Source organism: Acanthaster planci, linkage group LG07 (genome assembly GCF_054643075.1).
Source record: "Acanthaster planci isolate LZ-2023a linkage group LG07, COTS_SCS, whole genome shotgun sequence".
Lineage (NCBI taxonomy): Eukaryota > Metazoa > Echinodermata > Asteroidea > Valvatida > Acanthasteridae > Acanthaster > Acanthaster planci.
The window spans coordinates 10,467,985-10,483,108 of NC_141783.1; the positions used below are offsets into that span (position 1 = coordinate 10,467,985).

The 15,124-nt window shown below is 41.8% G+C and overlaps 5 protein-coding genes across 5 annotated transcripts; 3 read left to right on the forward strand and 2 right to left on the reverse strand.

Moving 5' to 3' along the window:
- On the forward strand, nt 1–1,668 carry LOC147798630 (histone H4). Its single transcript, XM_087139320.1, has one exon. It carries the CDS (start codon nt 37–39, stop codon nt 346–348), a length of 312 nt encoding a protein of 103 aa, XP_086995446.1. The 5' UTR covers nt 1–36; the 3' UTR covers nt 349–1,668.
- A 730-nt stretch (nt 1,669–2,398) lies between these two features.
- On the forward strand, nt 2,399–4,650 carry LOC110973661 (histone H3, embryonic). Its single transcript, XM_022224648.2, has one exon. It carries the CDS (start codon nt 3,197–3,199, stop codon nt 3,605–3,607), a length of 411 nt encoding a protein of 136 aa, XP_022080340.2. The 5' UTR covers nt 2,399–3,196; the 3' UTR covers nt 3,608–4,650.
- A 1,104-nt stretch (nt 4,651–5,754) lies between these two features.
- LOC110973733 (histone H2A-like) lies at nt 5,755–7,113 on the reverse strand. The gene has a single exon (XM_022224786.2). It carries the CDS (start codon nt 7,041–7,043, stop codon nt 6,663–6,665), a length of 381 nt encoding a protein of 126 aa, XP_022080478.1. The 5' UTR covers nt 7,044–7,113; the 3' UTR covers nt 5,755–6,662.
- Nucleotides 7,114–7,348: 235 nt separating this feature from the next.
- LOC110973734 (histone H2B, gonadal) lies at nt 7,349–8,727 on the forward strand. The gene has a single exon (XM_022224787.2). It carries the CDS (start codon nt 7,399–7,401, stop codon nt 7,765–7,767), a length of 369 nt encoding a protein of 122 aa, XP_022080479.1. The 5' UTR covers nt 7,349–7,398; the 3' UTR covers nt 7,768–8,727.
- On the reverse strand, nt 8,719–12,255 carry LOC110973732 (3-mercaptopyruvate sulfurtransferase-like). Its single transcript, XM_022224785.2, is given in 4 exon segments — nt 8,719–10,505; nt 11,566–12,013; nt 12,015–12,118; nt 12,121–12,255. Coding segments are annotated over 4 exon segments (885 nt in total). The 5' UTR covers nt 12,155–12,255; the 3' UTR covers nt 8,719–10,206.
- Between the last annotated feature and the right edge of the window lie 2,869 nt (nt 12,256–15,124).

Below are 15,124 nucleotides of genomic sequence, written 5' to 3' on the forward strand. Positions count from 1 at the left end.
GATTCATTTGTACAACACGGAGTAGTAGCTTTCAACATGTCTGGAAGAGGAAAGGGAGGCAAGGGACTCGGCAAGGGAGGTGCCAAGCGTCACCGCAAGGTCTTGCGTGACAACATCCAGGGAATCACCAAGCCGGCCATCCGCCGTCTTGCTCGCCGTGGTGGTGTCAAGCGTATCTCTGGTCTGATCTACGAGGAGACCCGTGGTGTTCTCAAGGTTTTCTTGGAGAATGTCATCCGTGACGCAGTGACCTATTGCGAACACGCCAAGAGAAAGACCGTCACCGCCATGGACGTGGTCTACGCCTTGAAACGCCAAGGCCGCACTCTCTACGGATTCGGCGGATAAGCGGACACGACCCATCTCAAAACCAACCGGCTCTTTTCAGAGCCACACAAATATACAAAAGAGAGAATTCTGTCTGGCTGAATGAGTAATTAGATTAAAGAAATTATTTACAATTTACAAGCCAGTTAGTTACTTGGTATTGGTGCACTTAATGATTTCAAACTTATGGGTTTGTTTAGGGCCGTCCTATCACCTTGCCAGAAACCAGCTGAGATACCTTTATGTACGAATTTTGTCTTCAATTGAACAAGTCGCCTGCTGCACGTTGAAAAAAAGTGAACTGTATTTCCAGCAATATCGTTCCTAGATCATCTTCATGAGGCCTAGGTTTGTCTTAGTGAAAACGAGATCGTAGTGCGGCGTTGCAAAGGTTTCCTCGAAAACTAGGCACAAAGTAGGGCGGAGTTCTTCAACGGTGGTACTCCTTGAAGTTGAAAGATTACGTGTTACTGGTTAGGTCGAAACACTTAAGAAAAAACTATTCTACATTTCTTCTACAAATGTCATTAATTCCTCTATTTGACTACCGATTGCAAAACTCAATAAAGGTGACAAAAACATGCCTCCATCAATTTTTACAAAGCAGACCAACGGCCAACAGTGACCGTACATGTTTGTGTGCAGTATATCGCGTGGGCGGGCCCGGCCAGCGATGAACCTCAGGTTGCGGCAGGTCATTTTATGGAAACAAGCTCGCCACAAGAGTTCTTGCGGGTAAGGCCTAAAACCTCAAAATAAATTCATTCATGAACACGGAAAATACATACACAGTCAAAACGAATCAAGTTCTGTAAGGTAATTTGCCGAAATCTACTAAAAACTATCTCCATCGATGTTTTTCGACGTGTTGCGTAAGTGTAACGGTATTTGGGCAGGATGGATACTGGAAGCAAATTTCCGCATTTCAATCATGGCTTCTTCGATTTACTATTCCTTCCACTGAGTATCATTACGAACACTGTTTATCGCGATGGCGAATCGCGAGAGGAACTTGCGAAAACAACAAAGTTTCTTCTCCAATAATAGCGAATTGTTGTAGAGAAGGCGAAGGTATTTGACGTACGAAAGGTTGACATGTGGATAAATAGGACGGAGACAGAACAGACAACAGGATTGTTTACTTTTCTATTAAATTTTCTTAATCTTTTAAACCTGCCGATAAGTATTTTAGAGTCACGCTGTAAAAAGGGCCGGTAGGGAATCCGGAAGCAGATTTTTTTATTCTTTTGACTTAATTATTTGTCAACAGCAAATTTATAATTTGGAAACGGGAGGAGGAACCATGATCGAATTCATTACGTATACCCAGCAAGATATGGGACGGAGGGGTACCCCCTACATGTCAAATCCCTATACACGCCTTAGAGCATGTTACCTAACATACCTCCCCCCCAAAATGTCTGTAAAGAATTCCTGACAATCCAATCAAACAATGACCAACAGGGGTGTGGGGGGTGCTCTCATCTTGCTTCATATGTCGTTATGTTTCGTGAAAGCGTTCCAGGGTAGCCAGCTTGCAATCACCATTGCTTTTCAAAACTACGTAACTTCTAGAGTGGATCTAGGCCTACATGTACAGGTATAACCATGGTCAAAAGCACATCCAACCATCAGTTGTAGCATGGAGCTATAAACCAGCTCCATGGCTGTAGGCACCTGCACGTGATCTTTGATGAGCCTAACCTAATGTCTCCAGACATTGATGGTGGGTAGGGGACGGTGCCTCAGCTCACCGTTTTATCACTGGCCAGGGTCGACCGAGGAAACTCTTCAAAGACGGTGATTTGCCCTCAATCATGTTGGGCCGGCTACCTTGACTGTACATGTGATCTACGATTACATGGGTTTTTTTTTAGTAACGGGCCCGGATTCTGAACAAAGTTGCGCAGCATACCAGTACCAGCAGTTGCTTGGAAATGCACCGACCCTGTGAGGTAAAGTGGACATGTCGATGGTTTTACTAAAGGGAAAGGTAAATCATCCTCCTCTTTTAGTGAATAAATAATTGTTTCAAAAATTATTATATTTATTTGTTACCCAATGTTAGAATGCGGAAAGCTCACTCAACTATGATTGCAGGAAAAATATTGCAAGTAATGCATCAATAGAAAGCTTTAAAACTGCCCTGTCTATCCATATATAAAGTATTCCGCTTCCTAACTTCAACGCACCAATCCATTACATGTATTTTATTTGGATTGTGTTTTTGGATACACCCTGAATAATCCATAAAGTACATGTACGTACAGTACTGTACATGTACTATTATCGCGTGCTGTTAAAGCACATGTACATGATATGTACATGTATATGTACATTGTACTGTACATGTACGCATGCATGCTTTATGTACAATGTATGTTAGAGCTAGAAAAAGCCAAGTGGCTGATCTATTGCGTTATTGTGTGGTTGGCCAATGAAACCTTAGAGAGGCTGGTGCCGTGTGCAAATATGAATATTCATTTCCAAATCCTCATTTGCAACATGCATGCACAAAGTGGCCACACGTTTCCATTATATTTGTCCAGCTGTGCATTCTTACGAGCCGGTAAAGTGCCAGTACACATCGTATCTATGGACATTTCCTTGTTAATATTTTTAATTCATTACATCAGGACTAGATGAATGGTAATTCTTCGGAAAAATAGTTCTTCTTTCACCGAAAACGTTTGGTAAGGATCCTGACTGCGATCCGGCCTTGTAGTCACGTTCATGATTGGTCAAATTGTGACCAATAGCAATAAAGAATGACCAGCCAATCAGGTAACCCATGCAAAGGGTATAAATACAGAGCGGTTTCTTCAAACTGCATATCATTCAACTGAATTTAGCAGCCGACTAGTCAAAGATGGCACGTACCAAGCAAACCGCTCGCAAATCTACTGGTGGAAAGGCACCACGCAAGCAGCTGGCCACCAAGGCAGCCCGCAAGAGCGCCCCAGCCACTGGCGGTGTCAAGAAGCCTCATCGTTACAGGCCAGGAACCGTGGCTCTCCGTGAGATCCGTCGCTACCAGAAGAGCACCGAGCTGCTGATCCGCAAGCTTCCCTTCCAGCGTCTGGTCCGTGAGATCGCCCAGGATTTCAAGACTGAGCTGCGCTTCCAGAGCTCTGCCGTCATGGCCCTGCAAGAGGCCAGCGAAGCCTACCTGGTTGGCCTGTTCGAGGACACCAACCTGTGCGCCATCCACGCAAAGCGTGTGACCATCATGCCGAAGGACATCCAGCTTGCCCGTCGCATCCGTGGAGAGCGAGCTTAAATCGGGACTTATCCCCTCCAACAACCGGCTCTTTTCAGAGCCACAAATCTTGAAAGAGCAGATCCTATCAGTCTTTAATTTTATCAGTGATTATAGGGACGTACATGTACGACTTTTCCTCGCGTAAATGGCAAAAGTCCATCTTTAACATGCGTCTAACATAGTCCCTGACTTTCTACCAACTCCAGCTGAAATTGCGCCCAAAATAAACGAATTACATGGATATAATACATGTATACAATAACAGGCCTACCAAGGTGTTTCCAAAAGCGGTATCCCGTACTGTAGCGCTAGCAGCCGATGATTTGCAGGGGTGCGAGAATTCGGCTTTTTAACTGATTTTAGGTTTTTCGTTAGATGTTGACCCTGAATTTCAGCTCTTTTGTACACCTGGTCTGTACTAAATAAAGTATGGGTACCTTTTACATTCCAACCTTTTGCTATCTGGTTTAAGTGGCCACTCGCTCCTGAAAAATCGAATCAATTGGTCTGTCGAACATTTTTTTAAAACTAATACAATCAAACCACGTTTATAAGAGGTCCTTCGGACTTGGCAAATTACTCTGTTATGACAGGAACCTTGTATTATCAGGTATATCTATACAAGAAATGAGACGGGGGTAACCCCCTCCCCACATGTCCAATCGCTCTACACGCTACATGTATTAGACTTTTGTTACCTATAACCATGCTATAACACACACCCCTAGAAAGATGTCTGAAAAGAACTCTTGTATTAACAGTACTCTTCTTGAGGTTCGACTATATAATAAGACTTGATAAGATCCCTGTTATTACAAGAAAAAATTCAGGTCTCAAGTCTGTCTTCCATTAACATTGTTTTCCTTATGAACGAGGTTCGACTGTATGCATGTACATGTATACAGTACACGCATCGGTAAAAAATTTCTCGGCGGATCTGAGACTTCTCAAATTTACAAAATATACATGTATATTTTTTTCCGGTTCTGAATCTGGAAGGTCAAAGGATCGGGATCCAAGCACTAACTTAAAAAAAAACTTTCGCTTTAGTTTTCGATTGCCTTGTGCTCCTGGTAATGATCAGATGTTGCAGATGTCTCCTTGCATTTGATTTCCCATTTGAGTACCTCCTATCCTGTAGACAAAATCATCATTTTTCAACAAAATACATTATACAATACAAAATGTGGACATGTATTGCATTCATATGCGCACGTTCACAATTTTTTTCAGTATTATACATGTCACAGCAGGCGCTGAATCCACTTCAAAGACTAAAGAGTTCATTTACATAATGTACAATAAAACGATACTGATACATTATTTGATTTCTACATTGTACTAGGAGCACGTATTATTGAGCAGTGAGCACCAGGTTACCAGCCAAAACTTCTTGTGATGTATACTGTTTTGAAATGATATCTAACCTGTCTTTTTTAGTTATCATGACAATCACAAAGAGTTTGAGCTGGTAACCTTTGTTTATTAAGCAAGGTTTTTCGTGTTAAAGTAAATTCTGTGCTTAAGCAGCTCTATGAAATCGGCGCCAGTTTTTCAAGCAAATTTAGGGTCTTTACATGCGTACGTGTACAGTGTGTTCGTAGAGGGCGCAATTGAAAGTCTGTGGTCCCCCTGGCTTCTTCATGGCGCTGTACAGTACATACATGTGCAGAATGGAACTGATTGTTTTTCAACTGTCTTTCTAAAATTGTTGAAGTTGTAAACAAAAAAAGTAAAATGCGATAGAAGATAGAGGTCTTCTTCATTCATATAGACCTACTGTGATCACATGCACTGTGTACTTTACATGTACAATTAATACTACATGTACTAAGAACAATGTGTTTCTTGTTAATTTACCTTGCAATTTAATATATTTAAAATATAATGTATTTATAATGTACATCATAATGTACAGATCACGTGTACATGTACATACATGTGCTTCTATCAGAAAGTCTGTGAAAGTACCTCGGTGTACACTGTTATATTGCGGATTGTATGGCAAGGTCACTTGGCAAGCTTGAGGCACGAAGTTTTCACTCATTCAATTTCGCGTTGATTTTACATCACCTGTCAAACGCGGGTTTCCTTTTCCGCATTTGCGTGGCTACTGGATTCAGTTTTGAGACAACCAACAAATTTGATTGCAAACGTTCGTTTTTTGTTTTGGTGTATTTAAAATGTATTTCGTGTTAGGTCATTCAGTGCTTCATTGTTCAAAACGCCCGATTCATTCAAATTGGTGATCCGCATCATCGATATATCTGTGACTTTCTTTTTCTATTATAATTCGCTAGGAGGCAATCATGTTATCACATATCTGTTTTGTATTTGTACATTAACGCATTTCCCTATTTCCATTAAGAAACCTTTTGGTCTTTCAAATTTGAATACTTATACCTGTACAAAGAATATTGGGCCGTGGAATTTTCCTTTCCAGCATTTAACTTGCGGGGGGGGGGTTATTTTCTTTGTCACTTTAGAGCTTTGAAGATTTGTTCATTCTGAAGTTAAGAGCCAACAAAGTATCTCCTCGTAAGATCATAAGTCTTCCCCCCGTTGAGTTGGAACCCCCCCCCCAAAAAAAAGAAATTGGCCCCTTGCTTGCTGCCGGCCCTCAGAGTGAAAACTAAACTCAGCTTTGATTTTGGAAGTGGTAAGACACCATGGAAAATGTCAAGTGGATTTTAAACCCAAGATCAACAGCTTTAGGAGGGGATGCAACGCGTTAACGTTGCAAAGGTTCTTTTAAGGTTAGCGGGTGTAATGTTTGATTCGATACTCACTGCCATCATAGACACCTCACCAAATGTAGATCACTTGCCTTAACAGATCTAAATTTCTAAAAACAAGCTAGCCTACCTCGTAAGTTACATAACGCTCTCCTCAGGAGCGATAACATTCGTTATTTGGAATTGGGCCTAACCGTACTGCGACAATCATACATGCAAGATGTTTATTTCACACCACGACTTGGAAGTCTTTAGCGAAACAGACAAGGAAATTATCTCTTTTTGAAGTTGTGGTGGCTCTGAAAAGAGCCGGTTGGTTGAAGCTGAAGATGCACCGCTTATTTGGTGGCCTTGGACGAGGTCTTCTTGGGCAGCAGAACGGCCTGGATGTTGGGCAGTACACCGCCCTGGGCAATGGTGACACCGCTGAGAAGCTTGTTCAGCTCTTCGTCGTTGCGGATGGCCAGTTGCAAGTGACGGGGGTTGATTCTTGTCTTCTTGTTGTCACGGGCGGCGTTACCGGCCAGCTCAAGGATCTCGGCAGCCAGGTACTCCATAACAGCTGCTAAGTAGACGGGGGCACCGGCACCCACACGCTCAGCATAGTTGCCCTTGCGCAGGAAGCGGTGAACACGGCCCACGGGGAACTGCAGCCCAGCTCTGGCAGATCGGCTCTTGGCCTTAGCACGCGACTTTCCTCCTTTTCCGCGTCCCGACATTTTCAATAGATTTGCTTGTCACAGATTCTACTGAAGTATATTCATGAAAGAATGACTCATATTATGCATCTTGCGTATTTATAGGCGTGCGGTGGATTCTGAGCAGGATCCTGTGGCGGATTCTGCGTTTGTCCAATGAGCAGTCACCATTATCAACCAATCGAAGCGGTCCCTGTCTAGACATTTTTGTGCCGTGTGCAAACAGTACGGTCATTGACCAATAGCGAACCGCGTAATATTGGCGGGTCTGCAGCAGGATCCCGAACAGAATTCCTCATTTGCATAGGGTAGGGTATATAAACGTCAGAATTGCTGTTGGCGTTAGGTTTATCAGTTATTCTGAGACGTTGTCACTATGCCACCCAAGCCAAGCGGAAAGGGACAGAAGAAAGCGGGCAAGGCCAAGGGCGCTCCCCGCACGGACAAGAAGAAGAAGCGCAAGAGAAAGGAGAGCTATGGCATCTACATCTACAAGGTGATGAAGCAGGTGCATCCTGACACCGGCATCTCAAGCCGTGCCATGAGTATCATGAACAGCTTCGTGAACGACATCTTCGAGCGCATCGCTGCCGAAGCTTCACGTCTGGCCCACTACAACAAGAAGTCCACCATCACCAGCCGTGAGGTCCAGACCGCTGTCCGTCTCCTCCTGCCCGGTGAGCTGGCCAAGCACGCCGTCAGTGAAGGCACGAAGGCTGTCACCAAGTACACCACCTCCAAATAAGCAGTGTTTGCGTCGACTTCAAACAAACCGGCTCTTCTAAGAGCCACCAAATGTTAAAAAAAGAGATAGACCTGCGTTCTGTCTTATCATGTACCCAGTAACAACATGACCCCACCGTCTGTAAGTTTCCTAACAAAACAATTTGTACAGGTGATCTTCAGTGGATAAAATAAAAATAAATTTGAACTCTTAAAAAACCAGATACTGTTTCTGAGTTTGTATCAGGTCTAGAACTGGCATACAGTACAGAGTTCACTGCACAAGTCGGGCAAGAAAGATATCCCCTCCTACAGTCCCCTTATGGCTTTGGTTAAACTTGTTTTCGTACGCAATGCCGTGAAAAAAGTAGGAACTTGTATATAACACCTCAACACAAATTTTCGTGAAGTGTCTTGAGCATCTTAGGCAGATTTCAATACAGCCATACTGCTGCTTAGTTCAAAGTCACTCTTTCCCGGGGGGAAAACTCACGCTTGATTTATTACATGACAATTCTCTCACCTTGACCTTAAACCTTCCCTGACATATCCCCCCCCCCGACGTATCACAAACTCCTGTTTGTTTTCCATTTTTTGTCCGCTACTTTTTTGTACGCTCGTGAAAATAATGAAACTTATGGACGGCCCCTTACCACTCCGCGCTGTTTTAGCGTCGCCATGTTTTTCCACTTATTTGCTCCCATGGAGCTATTACATGTGTATAATAAAAATCACTTATGTGCTTCGAACCGATAAAGGGGAGTCGATTTTGAGGTTTTTCTCCAAACAAATTGATGGCTTTAGTACCTTTCATATCCTTTTGATTTCCATTTTTTTCCTCTTTTCTTTATTTTTCGATTTTTTTCTAGGGGGCAAGCAACCGCGATGCAACGCCCATGAATTCAACCAGCTAAAATACCCCCCAGTGTCCCAGACCAGCAAAATAATGAAAGACTACTCATCATAAAACATGTACACAAAAATCAGCTTCCCAGATAAAAGCTTAATTTTATTAAAGTATGATTCATCCTTTCATGTACTGAAAAAATAAAAAAACAAAACAATCATTCCTTCTGCTGAACACATTTTTAATAGAGTTTCTCTTGATGTTTTTACACTCCAAAAACTAGAATAAAACCTCTATAATGTACGAGAAGAACACATACATATAACTAGTTTTACTATTTTTTTAAAAATAAACTTTGTGGAATTGTAACCATGGCTCCTATTCCTCCATGGTTTAACACAGAAAAAGAAAAAAAACAACAAATTCACGAAGTTGGTTTATATTCAAGCCGTTACAACACATACACTGCATATAAATGTACATGTTCTTGATTAGTTTGATAAAGGGGCCTTCTCCACAGAAGTTTTACTTCAGTAAAATATGAGAGACAGATGTTTATGACCCCGCTGTCTTACATATTAGTTTCCTAATAAAACAATTTGTACAGGTGATCTTCAGTGGATAAAATAAACACAAGTATGAACTCTATATCCACCAGATACTGTTTCTGAGTTTGTATCAGGTCTAGAACTGGCATACAGTTCAGAGTTCACTGGACAAGTTAGGCAAGAAAGATATACCCTGTTACATTCCCCCGTATGGCTTTGGTCAAACTTGTTTCCGTACCCAATGTCATAAAAAAAATAGGAACTTGTATATAACACCTCAACACAATTTTTCGTCAATATATTTCGTCGGAATATTCCATAAGCATCCTCTCCCTAACTTGACTAGAAACACTCCACCTTTGGGTATCTACATGTAACGGGGTTCTGACAGACAGCACATATTGACTGCCCACCAACAATACATATACGAGAAGATCTTGCCAAACGAAGCATGGAGTTGCATAACAACAGATGTGAACTTGTGATAGGTTTGTTGTGGAGAGTTTTTTTATGACAAAAATGACACCTGCATGATAACTTGTAGCTGGCAGTGGCATGGAGCTGGCTGTTTCTTCAGATAAATAATTCCTTTGCACAGTTTGCAGGAGTACAATGTACAAACTTTTCAATAATAAGTCCGTGTATTAATTTTGTCATCTTTGATAAAGGCACATACATCGGCGATATTACACTTCCATCTTGGCATACTTTCAATGATATTTTAACACTGAAAAGAATAATGCAAGAAAATTGAACAAACCATAACAAAAATTATCCCTAGAACTGTGAGGTTTATCATCCACTTGGTTGTCGGAGGCAAAGTAGACGACAAACCCCTCACAGTTCTAGGGCTGGACAAAAATACTGTTCTCCAATCTCTTTAAAGGGGCTTATTTCTGAGGCTTACTGCATTTCCAGTACATTCTTAATACACAATTCAAAATCTTTTTGTTGACCGTGAGTACATGCATACTCACAGTGGCCAATTCCGGGACACTGTCATTCATTACTACAAGTCGGTAGTCAACGTGTTCGATCTCCAAAGATGGAAAGGCCATCATTTTTTTTATCCTTTCAAGATGTTCTCTGGTTTTGTGTCCTTCATTTTGAGGTAGAATTCCTCCCAGGCCCCGTCAAACACGGCTACATCTTCAGTGCCGGCCAGGTAGGCCCCCATGGCCAGGATGCAGGCAGAGATGCCTGAGCCGCAAGATGCCGTGATGGGCTGGCCAAGGTCCAGGCCGGCATCGGCAAAGGCCTCCCTGAGTGCGTCTGGCAGTTTGAACTTCTTGATCCCGTCTTCCTCCTGAAGCATGGCCTGGAAGGGCAGAGAGATGGAGTTGGGTATGTGGCCCGACTCAATACCTGCAGGCACAAAGGAATCAAAATGTCATTCATTTTAATAAAACTGAAGAAAATCATTTCACTTGTGCTCATAGCATCACATAATTTGTGACCTTCACAACCCCGTGAACATTAGATGGTCCAGTGGTGAAGACCAAAACATTAAAGAGAGCCCTCGATAAGTTTCTTAGAAAAACTACCACACGTTTTGTCAGCTATTTTCGTTTATGTTTTTCTGTGAAGAAATTCTGAGACCAAAATTTGATTAATTTGTAACCGAAACAGACAGATGCATCTGACCAGAGCTACTGAATTGCTTTAAAAGAGGAGTTTTACCAAAGAAGTGAGTTTTATTTTAACATTAACACAAAAGGTTTATTGAGAATTTTAACCATGGAGCATAGTGTTTAACGCTAGATTTAGCATGGATTTGTTATTGCAAGCATGTAGTTTGATGAAGCAGAGTCATATATTAGGCTTATTCCACAGCTTAAAGTTCTTAGTAAGTGTTTGCATTTATTAAACTAAATTGTTTTACTTAAGTCTTGGATTTCCAAGTTTTAAGCCTGGTTTTGTCAGTCAATTTGTTAAATTAAGAACTATTAAATGCAGACCATCATGTATGTGACAAGCCATACTGAGAAAGACTTATGTTTACACATTATTACATGTACATGACTTTTGCCAATTTATCTGCTGTTTTATCATGTTTAAATCCTGTTTGTGATTTGGGTATTCTGTGTAAACTTCACAGAGATTAGAAATGTTCACAACTTTGGTATATTTCAGATCGAATAAAGCTGATTTATGCCATATATGATACATGCAAGATTTACTCCAAGTATGAGTCGCTTGCACTTCTGAGGATCCTGAGGGACTAGAGAGTTCCTCAAGTTCGCCATATACAAGCATCAATTCCCTCTATTTTTGTTTAACTAACATAAACAAGTCAGGACTTTATTTTTTTCCTTTCATGACGCAATTTTGTTCAGCAACTAAAATATTTCAATGAAACAAAGTAAGGCCTGCAAAGTGGAATCCAAAGCCTTGGTGATATTCTAGATCTGAAATTAAGTGATACCTTCCCGAGGTTCTGGCATGTCTCCAGTGAACCGCCCCTTGGCTCTGGCATCCATCACTTTGAATGTCTCCGCCTCCAAATTTGCCTCTATATCTGAGAAGCTCTTGAGTAGGTTCTGCATGTACGAAGCTCTGAACTGGACCCGGTCAACCTCAGGGATGACATCTGTCGTTTCATGACCTTCTTTGGTCCAGAGAGGAAGACCACCTTCCATAACTGAGACGATGTTGTGTCCAAACATGCGGAACATCCACCAGGCCCTCGGAGCTGAGAAGACCCCAAACTTGGCGTTGTTCTCATACACGACCACGTGAGTGTCGTTGTCAATGCCCAGCGTACCAACGTATTTCGCAAACTCGTCGGGACTGGGAAGGGTGAGGGACAGATTACCGGCACCTCCATATGCGGAACACTTTTCAATGTCGAAGAACACGGCACTTGGGATGGGTGGCCTCACGGTACTCCTTCAGGGGATCTCGTTTGACCATAGGCAGATGCCATGATGCATCAAGGATGCAGAAGTTCTTGGCTTTGGAGTTGATTTGCTTGGCACCCAACCAACCGAGACCAGAGTGGAAACTTTCTGCATTTTGGAACTTGGAAGATAACCCACATATAACGTTTCTACCTATCCCCGGCACCAATCAATCTCCGGTCAACCAAAATGCAGCCGCCGGACTATGTATGGTGTCTTGACTTTACACGCTATTTTCAACATGCTGCAATTGAAGGACGGGGATCGGACTAGACGATATCAAGTTCGTGTGCATGGGGGTGTTTCATTGGCGTAATGTGGAAATATGTACATGTACATGCACAAGTTGTGTATTTATGTATAGGAATGTACTTGTACAATGTTGGGGTAAAGTAAAAAAATCCTTGAGGTTTTTTCAACGTTTACAATTCTGATAACAAAATGCTTTCAACAAATGCCATTTGTACTTCAACATTGACATCATACTTTGCAATCAACAATAATCATAATGGAAGGGGCCGCAATAACAACATCGTTTCGTGTACGAAGTTTGAACCAACTCCACAAAATTCTTCATTAATGCAAAATATAAAATAAAGCTATTACTTTCATGCGTCTAAAGGCTGATTCATGCGTCACAAAAGTTGAAGCGAAACTATCCCCGGTCGAAATGTGTTCAACTTTCGTGAATTTGCAGCCCGACATTGATCTGACGTCACAGTTTCACATTTTTTGTTCGTTTCCGAGCCGAAGTACATATACTTATTTGTATGAACCAGTCTTATCAGATGTAGGCCGCAAGCCTACCCTTTCGGGTTATCTGCAAGTCTTATTTTTATTGAAAGAAATAAAAATGTCATGAGCTTGTGGAGTAGTAGTTTTGAAGTCATTTGGGAAGCCAGGTAGGCAATTTGTCTTCTTTTTTTTCTGTTGGGTGGGGGAGACAAGTCGTCTGTATGCGTCCACGGTCATTTCTTTGGCTCATGACATACCGACAAAATAACCATCTCTGGAGATGTATTATAAATTTATATAAAAGTCTGAAATCATTGACAGATATCAATATTGTCTGAAAATTCCTGACAATATACGCAGACCAAACATTTGTCCTTCAAAGTAATTTAGTAGAATGTATTGGATCCACAAGTATGCATGTAAAATTTGAAAAATTATGCTTGTAACACCACACAGTCACAACCAAAGATCTTAGCGCCGCGTATAGCGGCGTAAGACGGAGAACTTAACCGTGAATACACGTAAAACGTTTTAATTGCATGGGCGCCATTTTAGTAAGCGATACGCCTGCGCAATGCACATTGATGTACTAGGCGCAGGCGCCGTGGCAGGCACGTACACAGACATATAAAATGCATATACCGCCAGGTCCTATTCAAAATACGAGCGTTTCACAATAGTGCGCCACCAAGAGATTGCAATGCGTTGACCAATCACAATGCGCGAACTTTGTCGACCTAATGCGCGTTCGGAAAGGGTCAACAAATTTCGCGCGCTGTGATTGGCCAACGCGTTGCAAACTCATGGTGTCGCACTATTGTGAATCGCCCCCATGCAGGGGATTTTCGTGATTTCCGCGGTGCCCGACTAAAATCAAAACTATGGGCTAATTCACCCCTCTGTATAGGGAATTTACGCACACTTGAAGAATTCCAGCCATAAAATTCTATTTTCGATTCTATTTAAATTCTATTTCATTGTTTGCCCATACTTTTCAAAATAACGGTTTTACGCGCAAGACCTGCAGTCTATGCGTTTATATGTCTGTGGGCACGTACACGTGGTGCGCCTGCGTCTGTGCATTACCGGTATATACCGTGAACCGCGCAGGCGTATCGCTTGCTCAAATGGCGCCCATGGTGACTACATCTTTTGGGCAGAGTTATCCATCTTGCGCCTTCGGCGCTATACGATCTTTGGTCACAACTCCATGATATTTGTAAACTGCATTCTACTGACTGAGCCAAAAAATGAAAAAGAAAAAAAAAACGCTTTCCTCGCTCTAATGTAAGTACTATCACACCTACAAAAGAACTAACATAATTTTAAAAAAACTGCTTCCCAGATCTAGAGCGAAATTGAATGTATGTTGATAGGTTCACAGTGCTGTACTTCCCTCAACCCAGCATGTCGTGAAAGATACAAAAAAGAGCAATCATTTCTCTCTGTAAGGAGAACTGTTTAATAGACTTTTTCCAACAGATTTTACGTTTCAAAACATTATTAGCAAACCACTGCCCGTATCACCTTTTATAAAAAAATACACAAAGTAAAACACACTATGGAATTCCATATCTGCCGTCGCCCGTCGCCCGTCGTCCGTCGCTTTTTGTTGTGTCCCAATTCTGCCATTTACCATTTCCAAACATGCCATCTTCGAATTCCGTCGTGCGTCGCCCGTCGCCCATCAAATGGGTTGCATAGGACCTGCAACCTGGTTTAACAAATGACAATGTGATGATTCCATTCACGTCTAAAGATCTTTTCCGAATGAGACAAGTACAAATCCCACCTGCAAAGCATATACTAGTCACATAATTAATTCCAATAATGCTAGACTACCCCTGCCCCTTGACAAGAAAAATCGCCTCCCTGAGAATTCAACCAAGTGTTTTTTGGAGAAAAACATTTTCAGCAAAAATGTTCCAGCCAACTTATTCACAGTGTTATTCTAATTTGCATACTGTAAAAATGTGCCGACTTGTTTTCATCAAATTCCAGGACGAAATCTGCCAACCGATACAGATATTCCATCTTGTCCTCTCAATTTCACCTTCAGTTGAAATCCAGAAATACAAGACGTGCTGTGGATAACAAATTGTTTATTAAATGTATTGTTAGGGGGCAATTACCACTTGGTTTAAGTTTCAGAAAATATGACGTGTTGGTTTTTGTGGGTGTGTATGACATGGTGGATAGACCAATGAGAACAGGTTGTCCAGCACATCAGCATTATTTATGGGGCTAACAAGTAATGTTACTGTTTAAAAGACTTCCGTGAGCCAACCTGCAACTAAAGTCATGTCTAATTTGGAATATACAGCAGATTTCATCATAGGTATACCCGCC

What these genes read in the sequence shown, in the direction of transcription:
- LOC110973733 (XM_022224786.2), bottom strand. Translation starts at nt 7,043, where the DNA reads ATGTCGGGACGCGGAAAAGGAGGAAAGTCGCGTGCTAAGGCCAAGAGC.
- LOC110973734 (XM_022224787.2), top strand. Translation starts at nt 7,399, where the DNA reads ATGCCACCCAAGCCAAGCGGAAAGGGACAGAAGAAAGCGGGCAAGGCC.
- LOC147798630 (XM_087139320.1), top strand. Translation starts at nt 37, where the DNA reads ATGTCTGGAAGAGGAAAGGGAGGCAAGGGACTCGGCAAGGGAGGTGCC.
- LOC110973661 (XM_022224648.2), top strand. Translation starts at nt 3,197, where the DNA reads ATGGCACGTACCAAGCAAACCGCTCGCAAATCTACTGGTGGAAAGGCA.